The 14,835-nt window shown below is 63.0% G+C and overlaps 1 protein-coding gene across 1 annotated transcript in view; it reads right to left on the reverse strand.

Annotated features, from left to right (window-relative positions):
- The window catches only part of LOC306667744 (scavenger receptor class B member 1-like), a 29,937-nt gene that overhangs the window by 14,752 nt on the left and 350 nt on the right, over positions 1-14,835 (reverse strand). Inside the window, 10 exon segments of the mRNA XM_079150482.1 lie at positions 1,539-1,580; positions 1,582-1,658; positions 6,074-6,184; positions 6,187-6,239; positions 7,878-7,954; positions 7,956-7,994; positions 8,886-8,938; positions 8,941-8,980; positions 10,932-11,135; positions 12,695-12,836. Of these exon segments, the coding sequence (XP_079006608.1) occupies positions 1,539-1,580; positions 1,582-1,658; positions 6,074-6,184; positions 6,187-6,239; positions 7,878-7,954; positions 7,956-7,994; positions 8,886-8,938; positions 8,941-8,980; positions 10,932-11,135; positions 12,695-12,836 (838 nt within the window).

The raw sequence follows: 14,835 nt of genomic DNA on the forward strand, positions 1-14,835 counted from the left end.
CTGGGCCACCACCCGGCCTCACAGCAGGGCAGCTGGCCAGGAGCTCGCCCAGCAGCCAACACGCAGCAGCAGCAGGCAGCACCCGCTCCTCCCACCAGCAGAAGGGCTCCTCCGCCCGGCCTCACCGGAGGCAGTCTGGGCCTCTCTCGGGCCTCACTCTGGCCTCCAACAAGGACTCCCCCTTTTCTCTCTTCAGGGCCAAAAGAAAACCCACTCACTACGTAGCTATCATGAGGGCACAGAGGAGACCGTGCTCCTGGCAGAATTCTCCGGAAGGCAGCAGAAAGAGAGGCAGCAAAATGAACAGACTCAAACGGAAGGAAGGGAGCTGGGCCCGGGCCCCGCAGAGCGGCTAAGAGGGACTGCGGAGGAGGAAGAAGAGCGCGGGCTTCAGAGGCCTACAAGAGGGCCAGCGTGAGGGAGCCCGGCCCTCAGACTCCTGGACACGGAGCCTGGTGGCATCAGCCGTCTCTGCGCTGGGCTGAGAGCCCAGGATGGAAGGCAATGGTCAGAGGCACCTGCGCCCCATGTCCACTGCGAGGCAGAGCAGGAAAGGAATGGAGGCAGGCGTCCATCAACAGACGAACAGGTGAAGAAGGCCACACAGCGGCCTTACGAAGGGACTCTCGTGACTGGGACAACAGGGGTGGAGAAGGCCGAGCCGTCGGGTGGCCCAGCCAGGCACAGACCAACAGCGCGGCCTCACTGTGTGCGGAACCCCGGAACGTGGGCCACAGGAGAGCGGAGGGCCAGTCCCCAGGTGGGGCCGGCGACCACGGACTCAGGAGGAGGGATCCAGGCATCCGCCAGGCGCCCTGCTGACCGAGACAGGGAACTGTGTCCGCGAGAGCTGCCGCGGAAGCGGATCCTGTGTGCTCCCGCCCAGCAGGGCCGCGATGCGGCTCCAGCCATCGCCAGGAGACCGCGGTGACGAGTGACCGGGGTACTCCGTAACCACGTGCCGTTTCTATTTTCCAATTTTAAAAATTATTTGTTAAAAAAGGTCTTCGGGGAGAAGGTGAGCTCTCTCTGGCGGGAGCATCCAGGAGCAGAAACCCACAGAATTTCCCAGTCGGCCGAGGGGGCCGCGGGGTCCAGCCGGGACACCGCAGGGGACAGAGATGCCAGGGAGGGGCAGGCCTGTCCTGGGAGGCACTGGCCCCTCCTGGTCCCCACACAGGACAAATTCCCCGAATCTGATTTATCTGTGAGATGTGCCAGGCCCGGGCAGGTATCTCAGGATCTTTATGGCAGCTTGACACAGCCCGAGGGTGCCCGAGGAGCCCGCAGAGGCCGCCAGGCTGATAGCTCTAATGGATTTACGATCTGAGGGCCTTTTATAGACCCCTGTAAAAGGACAATAAAATCCCTGAACTATGGAGCCGGGGTAAAGCGGGGACATCCTTGAAGTACCAACGCCAAAGAAAGCCGGGCCGCCAGCCCCCAGCCTCGAGCCAGCTCTGTGCTGGGGCCGCAGGGGCCAGGCCGACATCCACACCCAGAAGCCACCCGCCCCAGGGCCGGGCAGCAGGGCTCACCGGGTGGACGTCCAGAAACAGGGAGTGCTCCTCCTGGCTGGGGGCGCAGGCCCACCACCGCTTCTGCCAGGACCGGGTCGGCGTTGAGGAAGTGGGGGTGCGAGAGGAACAGGGGCGCGCCTGGAAGACAGAGGGCAGAGGCCATCAGAGGCCGTCAGGAGGAGGGCAGGCCCTGCAGGCGCGGCCCTGAGCGGGGTCCAGGCTGCAGAAGGGACAGCCGCAGTCTGCAGAGCTCCTCCGGGACCAGGACCGGCCGGGGGCCTGAGGCCCAGGCACAGGGACACGGCCGGGACAAGCTGGCGGAGAGGGAAGCAGGAGGGGCTGACCCTGGGGGTGGCCTCCAACAGACACCAGGCCCAGGCCGGGAGCGCGTTCCAGGGTGGGGTGCACGGCGGGTGGGCGGGAAGGAGACTCACAGAGGGCGACACGCGGCCCGTCTCCGGGGTGGCGCGTTCTGGTGAGCAGGGACAACCGGCCTCGCCCTCCGAGTGAGAAACCCCACACAGAAACGTGAGGCCGGACCTCACAGAGCACCCCAATGGCAGACGCCAGCCCCCGGGGTGCTGGCCCGCGGCCCGGCGATCAGAGTTGTCAAGGAGCCCCTCAGTGTCAGGAGCTCCTCGGGACAGAGAGCAGGGCGAGGTTGATGGGCACGGGGTCTGCTTCAGGGGATGACCGTGCTCTGGAACGGAGGGGTGGCCGCCCCGCGACAGCGTGGGCGTCCTGGATGTCCGTGAAGCGCACACTTCAAAATGGGGACCGTATGGCATATGAACTGCACCTCGATTTTAAAAAAGTCAAAGGAAAAACCCAGAGTCCAGGTCTCCCTCCCCGGAACCATCAGCCCTTCCTTTGCGGCCAGGTGGTGACCAACCTGGGGCTCTGCGCACCTCCCAACCTTGAATTCTGGGCTGTTGCTGCGTTTCTCAGCAAAGCCCAGTGTCAGTCTGAAGGAAGACCTGGGATTTCCCTGGGCGCAGAGGCGCACGCCTGAATCCCAGCAGTTCGGAGGCTGAGGCAGGAGGATCCCGAGCCCAAAGCAGCCTCAGCGACTCAGTGAGGCCCTAAGCAACTCAGTGAGACCCTGTCTCTAAATAAAACTGTTTTCTTAAGAAGGGCTGGGATGTGGCTCAGTGGTTAAGCACCCCTGGGTTCAATCCCTGGTACCTAAAAGATAAATAAAAAGAGCTGGGGCTGAAGCTCAGGGTACAGCACCCCTGGTTCAAAACAAAGTAAATGTTGGAATCAATTTATAATAAATAAGAGGAAACTAATGAATGCTGTGGATCCTAACCAGACCCACTCCTGGCACGAGGCTTTGACTGACACCTGCTCTTTCTCTGTTAAAGTCAGGTTGAGTGACACAGACTGGGAAGGTCTTCGCGCCTCTCCGCACCCCAGAGCCTTCGTAATGGGAAGGACTCAGAGAATGGAAGAGGCCAATGGAAGCCCACGCTCCTTGGGCTCTTTGCAGTCCCCTCGAGCCCCTGTGGGGCGGACCTATGCAATTTGGAAGACCGGGTCTCCCGCCTGCCCATCCGCAGCGAGAACGGCCCACAGGCGAAGGCGTCGGCCCAGCGCGGCCTCCGGGAGGGAGGTGTGCTCCAGCCCGCCAGGCCCTGGAGGCAGAGCGCCCGAGCAGCCCCGCAGCCTCCCACCCCGGGACACCAGCAGCGCCAGGGCGGCTGCTTCAGGGCAGCCACATGGCTGCCAGCACCTGCACGCAGGCACCTGAGCTTCTCCGCCACTTTATTTCCAAACGCCCTGAAAGAGACTAGCCCGGGCAATAAGCGTAATTAATTTATGGCTTTATGGCACCTAACCAGACGAGATTGCCCAGGATTGCCACGGTTGTGAGGAAGGAGCCCCGTTGGCACGTCAGAGGCTCTCGTGAGACCCAGAGGTTTGAGGTGAGGGAGTTCTGAGTCCAAGAAATTCCCCAGGCCTGGAAAGGGAAACGTGTGGGTATTTTTTATCTTCAGATAAAACGCCAGAGAAATGCAGACGCAGGTGCACCAAGCAGCAGGTGCAAGAATGTCCTAGAAGCACCCCAGTCACGGTCAAAACATAAGAACAAGCCAGCAATTCAGCAGCTCAGGATGCTGAGCAGGAGGATCGCAGGTCCAAGGCCAGCCTCAGCAATTTAGCAAGGCCCTGTCTCAAATTTTTTAAAAAGGGCTGGAGCTCTAGCTCAGTGATGAGGCACCCTGTGCTCCATCCCACCTACCAAACACAACAAAACCCACAAGCGCTGTGGGCGCAGGGAAGGAGCCGGGCGCGGGGCTGTGCTCCCGTGGAGGAGCACCTCGCAGGTGGTCACCCCTGCGTGACGATGGGCAGAAGGAGCAAGGAAGCAAGGCGGAGGGGCACCCGCCGTTCAGTTCCCCTCCCAGGAAGCCAAGGCCGGGCAGAGCTGGGTGTTGCAGGGCAGGACGGGGAGGGCATGCCCACCGCGTGGGGCTCCTGCCTGGGCACTTGCACTTGGAAGAGGAAGCTCTGTTCTGACGGGAGCGCTCAAATTCTCCCAGGCTATTGAGACACGTTGGCAGATGTGCCAGGAGACGGCGGGACACACCCTCCACGGGGCCCGGCAGTGCCCCTGCTGGTTGACCCTCCCCCATTCTCTGCCATGTGCTTCCCTTGGTGCCAGCCTTACCTGCAGGGCAGGAGGCTGGGCACAGGATGCCAGCCTGGCCAGGGGCACAGCCCAATCTCGGCTACAGTGCTTGGTTCACAGCGGGCATGGGATCCAAGTGACCCATCAGAGCGAACCCTGGGACTTTTGCTGGAGCAAAGAGGGCCCAGGGGTCCATCCCCGCAGGACTCCGTCCCCGCAGGGCTCCCAGCTGCAGCCTCCACAGCAGCCACCAGGGGATCTGGCCTGGCAGCGGAGCCAGCCCAGGGGACGACCCCGCTGGGCATGGCGAAGGGCCGCTTCCCGAGGGATCCAGCTCCGGATGCGCACTGAGGGGTCTGCTCTGGAGGTGTCAGTCACCCCAACCAAGAGTGGGGGCCCCCAGGCCCAGCGTCCACCACCTGCCTCCCAAGTCGCCACGACGCTGCTCCCAGCAGGTGACTCCGTCTTATAAGTGGAGATTCCTGTGGACACCAGTGAAGACCACATGAGACAAGCAGAGGACAGTGCCCAGGTGGCTGGACCAGGCCGTGACAAGGGGGGGACCGCAGGCCCAGTGCCCAGCCTGTCGCCCTGTTCTGCCTGAAACCGGGGACGCGTCCTATCTCCGGGTGATCCTTCTCCCGACCAGCTTGAACCATCCCTGCACCATCACCTTCTCCCGTTGGAAGACAAGGTCGGGCGAGACCCGGCCAGCTGGGGGCCAGCTTTGTGTCCCACACCCATGCGGCCTCAGCCACGCCCAGCCTCGGGCCTCCATCTGCAAGACAGGACCTGCCCTCAGGTCAGATAGACAATCACTGAGCAGCCACTGCGTGCTGGGCACAGCACAGAACCCGAGGGTACAGCTGAAAAGAAGGCCAGGTGGCAGGGAGCCCGGCCACAGCACCCACCGTCGGGCTGAGGAGGCCGAGGGGGGACGGTGTGAGACATGCCCCAGAGGATAGCAGCGGAGGGGAAGGGCGTGACGGGGAGTGGCCGGCGCCACTGCTTCCTATGGACAGCAACGGCCTCCCTGCGCTGTCCACCCAGCGGCCACCAGGCCCACGGGGCGGGGCGTCTGAACTGCAGCTTCTATGAGGCAAGGAGGGCCTTTCAATGCGATGTCATTTGAATTAGTTGCAACGTCAACAGCCACAGGAGGCCAGGGACCAGAGGGCAGGACCAGGCGGCCGGGCGGGTGAGAGAGGAGCTCGGCCGTCTGGGGGCCAAGCCAACTGGGCTGCCCACGGGCGAGGGGCGAGGCCCGGGGTCTGAGTGAGCGACGAGGTGAGCGCAGCGTGGAGATGGGCCCTGACCGCCCAGCGACGGTGCCCAGCACCTCCGAACAAGAGGGTCTGACACAAGGCCCCGCCCGGCCGCTCTCACCCGATGGGGTGAAGGATCGTTCCCACCAAGCCCGGCTCTCCAAAGGGCGCGGGAGGCAGACACGGCCGCGGCGGCCCTGGTGTCGACACCCACGGACACGCTCTCCTGAGCAGCGGGGGCCCGGGACGGGGAAAGCAGTGCTCGGAATGGCCGCCTTCCGAGAGGGGGTCGTCCTGGATTGCCCAGGGGGCTTCTGCTGTGGCCCCCAGGGCCCTGGAAACTAGCCGGGAGAGGGGACGGAGACAGAGATGTGAGCACAGAGGTGGATCCGAGGGATGGGAAGCTGCTGGCAACCAGGAGGAAGGGGCTGCGGGCACCTGGAGAAGCAGGGGAAGGCCAAGAAACCGACTGCCCGCTGCAGGCGCTCGCCAGGACCGGGACCTGGGTCAGCTGACATGGCAGGCCTCCGGATCACAGAGCCTGCTCTGCAGCCTCATGGGCTCAGGGGGACAGAGGCCGGAGACCAAGCCGACCGTGGGCAGAGGAGGCCCTCGCCTGCCCCGCCGCGGGCCCCTGTCCCCAGGATGCCTACCGAACCTGCAGGTGCTGACGTTCTGGATGCCCGACTCCAGGCAGGGGCAGAAGCCTTCGTTGGGCGGGTAGATGGACCCGTTGGCGAATAAGGTTTTGGGGGCCACGAAACGTAGGTGGGGATGCCTTCAAACACCCTCGGCTCCTGGTAGACCAGCTTCATGGACCTGCAGGGGGGCAGACAGGGCGACGACAACCCCGAGGTCACCCCACGGTGACCCCAAGGGCCACCCCGTGGAGCTGCCTCTCCACCTGAACGGCCCCCAGGGCGCCTCCTGCCCAGGGAGGTGCAGTGGCCCCGACCAGGCCGATCCATTCTCCAGGACCACACGAGCTTTAAATCAGAAACGAAGACCACGGCGTCCGTGCCTGTGAGCTCGGCGACCGAGTACTCGACCGACCGTGGATGACCAGCAAAGCTGAAAAGGGCTGCGTCCCTTTTACTGGACAGCACCCGGCTGGCCAGTCTTCCCTCGTCCACCTTAAAAGGTCCTCGTTTGAAAACAGCGATTATGCAAGAAAAACGGCTTTTTTCTTAGAAAGCGCCCGCTGAGGCCCTGAGGCACGAGGGCCCACGGCCTCCAACCCACACAGGGGACGCGGCCCGGCGATACAACAACTGGGGCGAAAGAGGAAGGACGGAGCAGCCGGTGTGCCGGGGCTGGACCGTGTCCACCAGGGTCCCAGGTAGAGGAGTGACTCCAGGTGAAGTCCTTTTGGGAGCTGGGGAACCTTAAGAGGCGGCCTCCTGGGCGTCTTCAGGCCTCTGGGGGTGCGCCTGACCTGTGGGACCCCAGACTCCTCCTCTTCCTCTCTGTAGCTCCCTGGCCACGAGGGGGGTCCTGCTCTGCCGCACACTGTGCTGCCTCATGATGGGCCGACCCCTCGTGGACCAGAGCTTCCACAACCGTGACCGCCATAACCTCTTCTCTCTATAAGTTGATTAACGCGCCGTTGCTACGGCGACGGGAGCTGCCTGACGGCTGGGCCAAGGTAGAGGGGTTCCTCGCACTGTTCTTGCAACTTTTCCCCAAGTTTAAAATTCTAGCCAGACGTGGCAGCACACGCCTGTAATCCTGGCAGCTCAGAAATCTAAGGCAGGAGGGCGGCAAGTTCAGGGTCAGCCTGGACAACTGGACAAGACCCTGCCTCAGAAAGTAAGAAGGGCCTGTGGGCGTAGCTCCGGGGTGGAGCGCCCCGGGTCCCATCCCCGTACTGCGTGCCAGCTCCCTAGGGCTGGCTGTGGCTCAGTGGCAGGGCGCTCGCCTCACACACAGGCCTGGGTTCCATCCCCAGCAGCACAAAAAATAAAAGGAAATGCTGCTTTTAAAGCCGCCACACACACAGCGAAAGCACGCCACTGTGACATCTGTGCACTGGCCCGAGTCCCCTGATAGGAAGTAACCCCCCGGGCACAGGAACTGTGCCCTTCCTGCCATCCTGTCCCACGCCTGGCACAGAGCAGGGCTCCATGAGGTGCTGGGGAGGTGGAGCCAAGGGTCGCCCGGTGAATTCCCAAGGAAGGACATTTCCAGAGTGGCCAGAACAGAGCAGCACATCTGGCCACGCCTGGAAAAGGACCGCGGGAGCCGGTGGTTGTTGTCCCACCCACAGCTGGGGCTGCTGTAGGGTGCAGCCCAGCGGCCCCCACGGCTGCAGAGCTGGGGACCAAGGGCCCGGAGAGGAGCCCCATCTCCACAGGCAGAAGGTCCGGTCAGCCAGCCAGAGGCGGGCTCAGCCCTCTCCTCGGGCTCGCTGTCCCCACGCCCTGTCCTGCCTCCCCACCAAGCTGGCCCAGCGGTCACCTGCAGGCCTCGGGGCTGTAGAACTCCAGCGAGGACTCAGGGGTCATGAAGGGCGCCCACATCTGCCCGGAAGTCCCCGTTGATCATGTTGCACTGATCCGAATGCCAGAAGCTGACCTGCAAGGGGCGGGGGCAACGGGCCACTCAGGACAGCCTGGGCAGCACTGCCCTGCGGGCTGCCTCTCACGTCCCTGTGCCGGGCCGGCCGCACCCTCACAGCGGGTGACCACGACTCTGCTGGGGACACGGGGACCTCTTCTGTAGAGAGCCCCCCCCAGGGCTCCCTGCCCAGTGAGGTGGACAGACACCCTCTCGAAGACAGGTAAGTCGGGGGGGCACCGGCTGGCCACTGAAGACCTAATGGGGCAGCCAGGACCGTGCAGTGAACCCATTGGTCGCGGCCTCTAGGGAGGGAGGCCCTGGCCCCGAACGCGCCACGCGCTCTCCCGCCCTCTGACCACTGGAAAGCCCTCAATGCCACCTGCCTAGACGGAAGACGAGTCAAGGCTGGGCGGCCTCCCTGGGCAGGGGTTGAACCCCCAGCCTCAGCCCTCCTGGGGCAACTGTCCTAGACCCGGTGCTCCTGGCGGCCACCACTCGGGTGAGGGGCACTCTGCACACCAAGGAGAGGCCACCAAGCTGCAGGACCCTGCCCGAGGGATGAGCCACTGCGTTCAGACGGGCACGCCAGCGGCTGACAGGAGGACTGTCCCAGCAGCAACCCTGGGCTTGCTCCGCAAGATGGCGGTGAGCGACGGGGGTCCCGGGCAGGGGCCACACAGGGACACGGTTTTACTTGTAACGTGAACGCCTCCCGCGTTTCATTCAGAACAGGGTCCTTGTAAACGAAGCATCGAGCAAGAGAGGCAGAGTCCACGGCGGGCAACCGCTCACCCCCAGCAGCGGCCTCAGCCAGCCGCAGTGACACCCTCTCGCCCGAGGTGTCCGTGGGACGGGCCCGGCCACCCCCAGGTCCCCAAGGCGGCTGGGGCTGTCCCCAGGGCTCACCTTACTCAGCCCGTTCCACTTGTCCACCAGGTGGATCCTGCTGAAGTTCTTGACCCCGTGAACACCGTGAAGAGCCCTGAGTCCGAATCGTTCATCTGCAGACAACGTGGTGGACAGCCTCGCTAAGCTGGGGACAGGGAGCGCAGGGCCGGGAGGGCGGCCGCCAAGCCCACCCGCTCCATCCGCCTCAGCCCTGCTGTCCCCGGGAGGTCACGCACAGCAGCGTCCCACCTGCTCCAGGTCAAGAGGAGCAGACTCGGGCCTTCTAGGAGGGCACGCTCCGCTGGTTTTAGTGGGCGGAAGGGTCCCCTCTTTCCTGCCCAGCTCAAGGAGGGTCCCTCTCCTCCACCCATCACCCTCTTGGAATCCAGCTGGCCAGGGTCAGCAGAAGTCCAAGTCACTGCCTGAGGGTACATTAAGGCCTGGGCACAGGCACTTCCCCAGGCTGCTGCTATGGTGACATGGAAGTGTGAGCCCACTGTGGGCCTCCCTCACCCAGGACCCCAAGTGACCACTACAAGCAGACGGCCCCTTGGTCCCTCACAGTAAACGTGGAGTACAAGCCGAGAAATCAACGTTTGCTGCTTCAGCCGCTGACCTGGGGCTACTTGTCAGGGCTGCAAAACCCAGCCGATCCTAACTGGCCCTGAGGTTTGCGAAGCTTCAGACAGTAAGGTCAGACCCTGGCGCCCAGGGGCGTTGCCCAGAAGCCCAGAATGAAGACACGCCCAGCATGGGAGACGTGGGGGGGTCGAGAAGAGCTGTCCCACCCTGGCCTCCCGCAGCTGCGTGTCTGTCAAGTGCCGGCCCAGACAGACAGCACACCAGGACTGTGGGCACTGCAAGGTTGCAGGGGGTGGTCCTGACAGGGACTCTGCACAGTGGCCACTACCGTCAGTATCACACTAATGGGCGACGTGGCAGAGGAGGCACCAGAGCGCCAGCCCCTCCTTCACGTCAAACCCCACGCCTTGCTTAGGGAGCCAAGCTGGCTCCCTAAAGGCGGGCACTGCCAGCTCCCCGCTCCCCAGCTCCCCGGCAGCTGGTGAGGCCCACGGCCGGTTCTGGCCCACGGAAAACAAGTGAGAGAAGTCGGTTTTTCCCCTGCAGCGGGGAGGCACAGGCCTGGTGTCGCCGATTCATCCTCAATTCCCCCATCCGTTCCCCCCAACCTCTTCCTCCTGCCGTGCTGCCTGGACTGAGGATGTGATAGCTTGATGCGCCAGCTGCCATCTTGAGCCACAAGATTATCCTGAGTGTGGAAACCGCACCCCCAGGGTGGCACTGAGGAGTGGCAGAAGGCTCCCAGGACACCAGAGACCTCGAGGCCACACCGACACTGAATAGCTGACCACCAGACTGTTATTTTGAGGTTTCCGTTATCCAGTCATAGATTGTAGCTCGGCTACTGACTTTGCAAGAACTTCCACTTGGCAAGCATTTCAGAGAGTGCAGATGCTTTCACAGGACCATGTTGCTTACCCCAAACTTGCCAGTGCACCCACCTGACCAGAACCTGCCATCTTGGACAAAAACGTATGAGCGTCTATCACACTCAGGTGGGGATCAGGTCCTCCTGCCGCTCTGCACCAGAACGACAGAGCCCAAAGCAGAGGCTGAGACTGAAGCAATCCAGAGAGCTCATTAAATTCCACTTCAGGACAGCCAACATCAGCGGTCAGAGGTCAGAGATCAAATGCTACCTGGACTAGATCTCGGTGTGGATGCCCAGTCACTGATCCTACCAGGTTACCAGGGGTCAAGGTTGAGATAAAGAAGGCAGCTCAGAGCAGTGCTGTCGTTGACACGGACAATCTGCAATAATACCCAATTTTCTAAGCTAAGTGAGGCTCAATCACATCATCTGAGCCTGGATCAAGCTGTACCTGAACCCACACCAAGAGTTTTCAGTTGTGTGAGTCAGCAAATTCCTATTTTGCTTAAGATCATTAGTTAGGGTCTCTACCCAGCCAGACAGCTCCAAACAAGCCAGCCATGGGCTTCTAAGCTGTGTGGATGGAGGACAAGACACTGGGTCACACTTACCCCAGCAAATAACCCGAACTTGCCCTTGAAGGGGAACATGTCTGGGAAGTACTTGTTGATGAGATGCACGAGGGGGTCCTCGTAGCCCCACATTATCTCGCCGACGGTGCGGTTCATGAAGGCACGCTCCCCCAGGGTGCTGAACGCCAGGGTCAGGAGCAGCTTCAGGCTCATGGGCCTGTTCTCCATCATCACTGCGGCACCCTGCAGGCGACAGACACTGCCGATCAGGGCTGCGCACGTCCCTCTGCTGGCCTTGCCCCCGCTGTGGAAGGCTGTGGCCACCTCCAGGAACAGGTCTGCCAGCACAAGGAGGAGCCGGCCCAGATCCGGGCACCCTGTTTGCGCCCTGATAAAGCCACACCTAAACCCAGCGCACTGGCCTGCCGGCCCCAGGGCCCCACACTCCCTTTAGCTGAAGGCAACTCGGCCTCCTGGGAGGCAGTCTGTGGTGGGATTGGGTCCACTTTCTAACTGTCTCCTTCCCACCTAAACCCGCAGGGCCCCAGCCAACCATCTGCTCGGCGACACCCAGGAGCCCAGGCCGTCTTTTCCGTTTCACTTTCCTCTGGGCTCTTGGTTCCTGTTTTGTTTTTACACAGGCTCTTCATCCAAAAGACAGTGTCCCCTCTAGAAGGGCGGGGCGGCCACCATCCCAGAGCAGGTCTCACGGGGACCGGCCGGTCTCCTTCGCCTCCCTATAGTCTGAGGTGGCACAGGCGTTGTTTTAACGCATCAGAAAAGGGCGTAACACGAAACGGGACCCCCTCCAACCTGGCTCGGAAGGTTCTGGCCCTTCTCTCCCTGGTACCAACACCCCGGTCGACCAGCTCGGGCCCAGTGGCCACAGCCAGCCAACCCTGTTTCTGTTCCACGTGTGAACTAAAAAAATGCTTTTTACGTTTTCAAATGGCTTCAAAAATCCCAGGAAATCTTACAAGAAACACAAAAGTGAGGTGCGAGTCGCATTTCCGAGTCTGTTGCGTTGGTTTTATTTGAAGACGCCCGGGGTGAGGCATTGCCGTGACTCTGGCTGTTCCTACCCTCCAAGGCAGATGGGGGGCTGCCACCAAGACCCTCTTCAGAAGACCCCTGGGCCTCGAAGCCTGGGCTGTCCACTGTGCAGACCCAGAAAGGGTGCTGGCGTCTGGGGACGTGGGCCTTGGGAGCTCCCTGATCGGGCCCCGCACCGGCTGTGCGTGCCAACAACGTGGTTTATGTGCCAGCCCTGGTCACTCAGGGCACCTGGGTTTTGCTACATGACCAGCCTCCATTCGACCCTGAGCACCGTCCCTGACGGCTCTGGGAGTGCAGAGTGGCCTCGCGGCTCACTGCAGGGGACCCGAGCTCCAGCCCAGCCTCCCAGCTCAATACCAGGACCTCGGCCGGGACCAGTGCTGTCCTTCCACTGGGACCAGCCCTGGCAGGGGCAGTACCCTGGGCTGAGTCCTGCAGGGCCTCCCAGGGAACCAGCAGGCCAGGCGGCCTCAGGGACCCCACATCCAACAGGCAATCCGCGGATGCCCCGCTGCGGGCACCCTCCCCGCCGGACACTGGGACCGCCCCTGGAGGCCTCAGAGCTGGACGGAAAGGGAAGGAAGAACACGCAGGCCACTACGCGACACCGGGCAGGGGGCCGGGCCGGGAACTCAGAACCCACGCAGAGGCAGAGACCCCCTGGGCCGAGGGCACCACCTGACCACGTGGCGGACCACTCCAAGCAAGGGGCAAGCCCAGGAGGAGGGCTGGCCCGACCACCTCACCAAGACCAGGATGTTGGGAAGGACGATGTGGTCACTCTCCGAGCCTTGGGACTTGGCGGGCTGGAACTGGAAGCTGCGCTTCTCCAGGAAGGACACAGTGTCGTTGCTGTTGAAGGTGATGTTGCTCTTGTGCCTGAACTCCCTGCGCGGAAGCAAAGTCGCTGACGGGCACTCCCGGCACCCCCGCAGCGCCCACTGCAGGACACACGCCCCGCCACCACTCGCCCTCGCCCTCATCCAAGCTGCCTCCAGAAAACACCGGATCCCACGCCTCCCTCCACCTGGAGTCCCACTCCTGGGGTGACTGCGACGCCGGGTCCTGTCCTCTCCCGCCCCTCGGCCACTCCACAGTGGACACTGCATCACGTGACCCCACCCACCCTCACCTACAGGATCCTACAGGATCTGAGCCCTCGCCGTCCACCCGCCTATCCTCAGGCCTGGGCTCCTCTGCTCTGCCCCAGCACTCCAGCAGGGCCTCGGGGCCTTGGCACATCCTGTACCCAGGACCCTCCTCCCCCAGCACCCCTTCCTGCCATTCAAGTCCAGCAAGTGCCCCTTTGCAGAGGTCCTCCTGACCCTCCATTAGACATGGCTGCTGACGCCTGCCCCCAAAACGTGTCCAAACTCCACCAGCGGTCATTTCCCACCCAGCCTGACCTTGTCTATGTGCCCACTGGTTTGCTCTCCCGCAATGAGCAGCACAGTGCGTGGCACACGGCCCACAGCCAGACTTGGAGATGAGGAGCACGTGAGAGCGGAGACCAGCCAGGCTCAGCTCCAGGTGCACTGCAGCAGAGGCCCCCAGGCGGCGTCGGGCAGGGAGCAGGACGGAGGGTCAGATGGGACCTGGTGTCCCACAGTGCTCCAATCTTGGAAACTGCTCCGGCCAGCGCAGTGGGTCCCGTACGCACTCCAGGGCTGTGCCCTGGCCAGTGTTGCCAACTCCCGAAGCTCAGGCACACTTGAGCCCAGCCTGGCTCCTCAGAACCAACCTGGGCACCCCAGCCAACCGGAACAGCCTCTGCCTGCCCCGGCCCCGCGAAGTCAGCCATTCCGGGGGGGGGGCCCGCTCCACCAGCCACAATTAGCAGTCCAGAGCTCGGGCAGGGCAGGCGGCCAAGCCTGGGGTCCCCACGCCATTGGCCTCGCTGCCCTGGTATGGGAATGGGGCACTGTGTGATCAGTGTCATAAGAAGGCATAGCTGCTCCTAGGAGGTGTCCTCATGTCCCGGGGGCCCCATGGCAACTCCTCTGTCCTGTCTTGTTTGGCAGGCGATGGCCTCACACTGTCACTGTGTGCTGTCCTCATCCTGGACTGCTGTGGGGCAAACTGAGACTCAGAGGGATAAAGTCACCCCTGCGGCCAGGTATGAGCAAGGCCAGAGACCAAAGGCACAACCCAGGCACCGGGTCAGCCCGTGCCACATTCGCTGGTCCTGTCTCCTGCTGGCCCTCCCTGTCCTCCAGCGCACACAGGGTTGGGACGGAGGTGCTAGCTCTGAGCCTGCCCTGGGTGCATGAGTGTGTGTCCCTCACATGCCCTTCCTACCGTCTCCATAAAGACATTCCCGGGCACGTCGCTTCTCCTGTGCGCCTGACCTACTGCGTGCGGGACCGGGTCCTGGGTCGGCAAGCAGCCCCGCCCCGCCCCTCTGAGGCCCCGCCCCATTCTTCAGAGGTCCCTCCCCACCCCTGAGGCTCCACCTAGTCCCTATGAGGTCCCTCCCCATCCATCTGCGGCCCCGCCCCATTCTTCCTCTCCGTTCTTCAGAGGCCCAGCCCTGTTCTTCAGATGCTACGCCCCATTCTGCTGAGGACCCTCCCCATCCGAGGCCCCGCCCAATCCCCAGGCCCCGCCCCATTCTTCCTCTCCGTTCTTCAGAGGCCCCTCCCCATTCCGCTAAGGTCCCTCCCCATCCATCTGAGGCCCCGCCCCATTCTTCCTCTCCGTTCTTCAGAGGCCCCGCCCCATTCTTCAAATGCCACGCCCCATTCCGCTAAGGTCCCTCCCCATCCATCTGAGGTCCCAACCCATCCATCTGAAGTCCCTCCCTATCCATCTGAGGCCCCGCCCCATTCTGCCTCTCCGTTCTTCAGAGGCCCCGCCCCATCCCCAGGCCCCGCCCGCCCGCGAGGCC

This window comes from Sciurus vulgaris (genome assembly GCF_902686455.1).
Source record: "Sciurus vulgaris genome assembly, chromosome: 8".
NCBI classification, from domain to species: domain Eukaryota; kingdom Metazoa; phylum Chordata; class Mammalia; order Rodentia; family Sciuridae; genus Sciurus; species Sciurus vulgaris.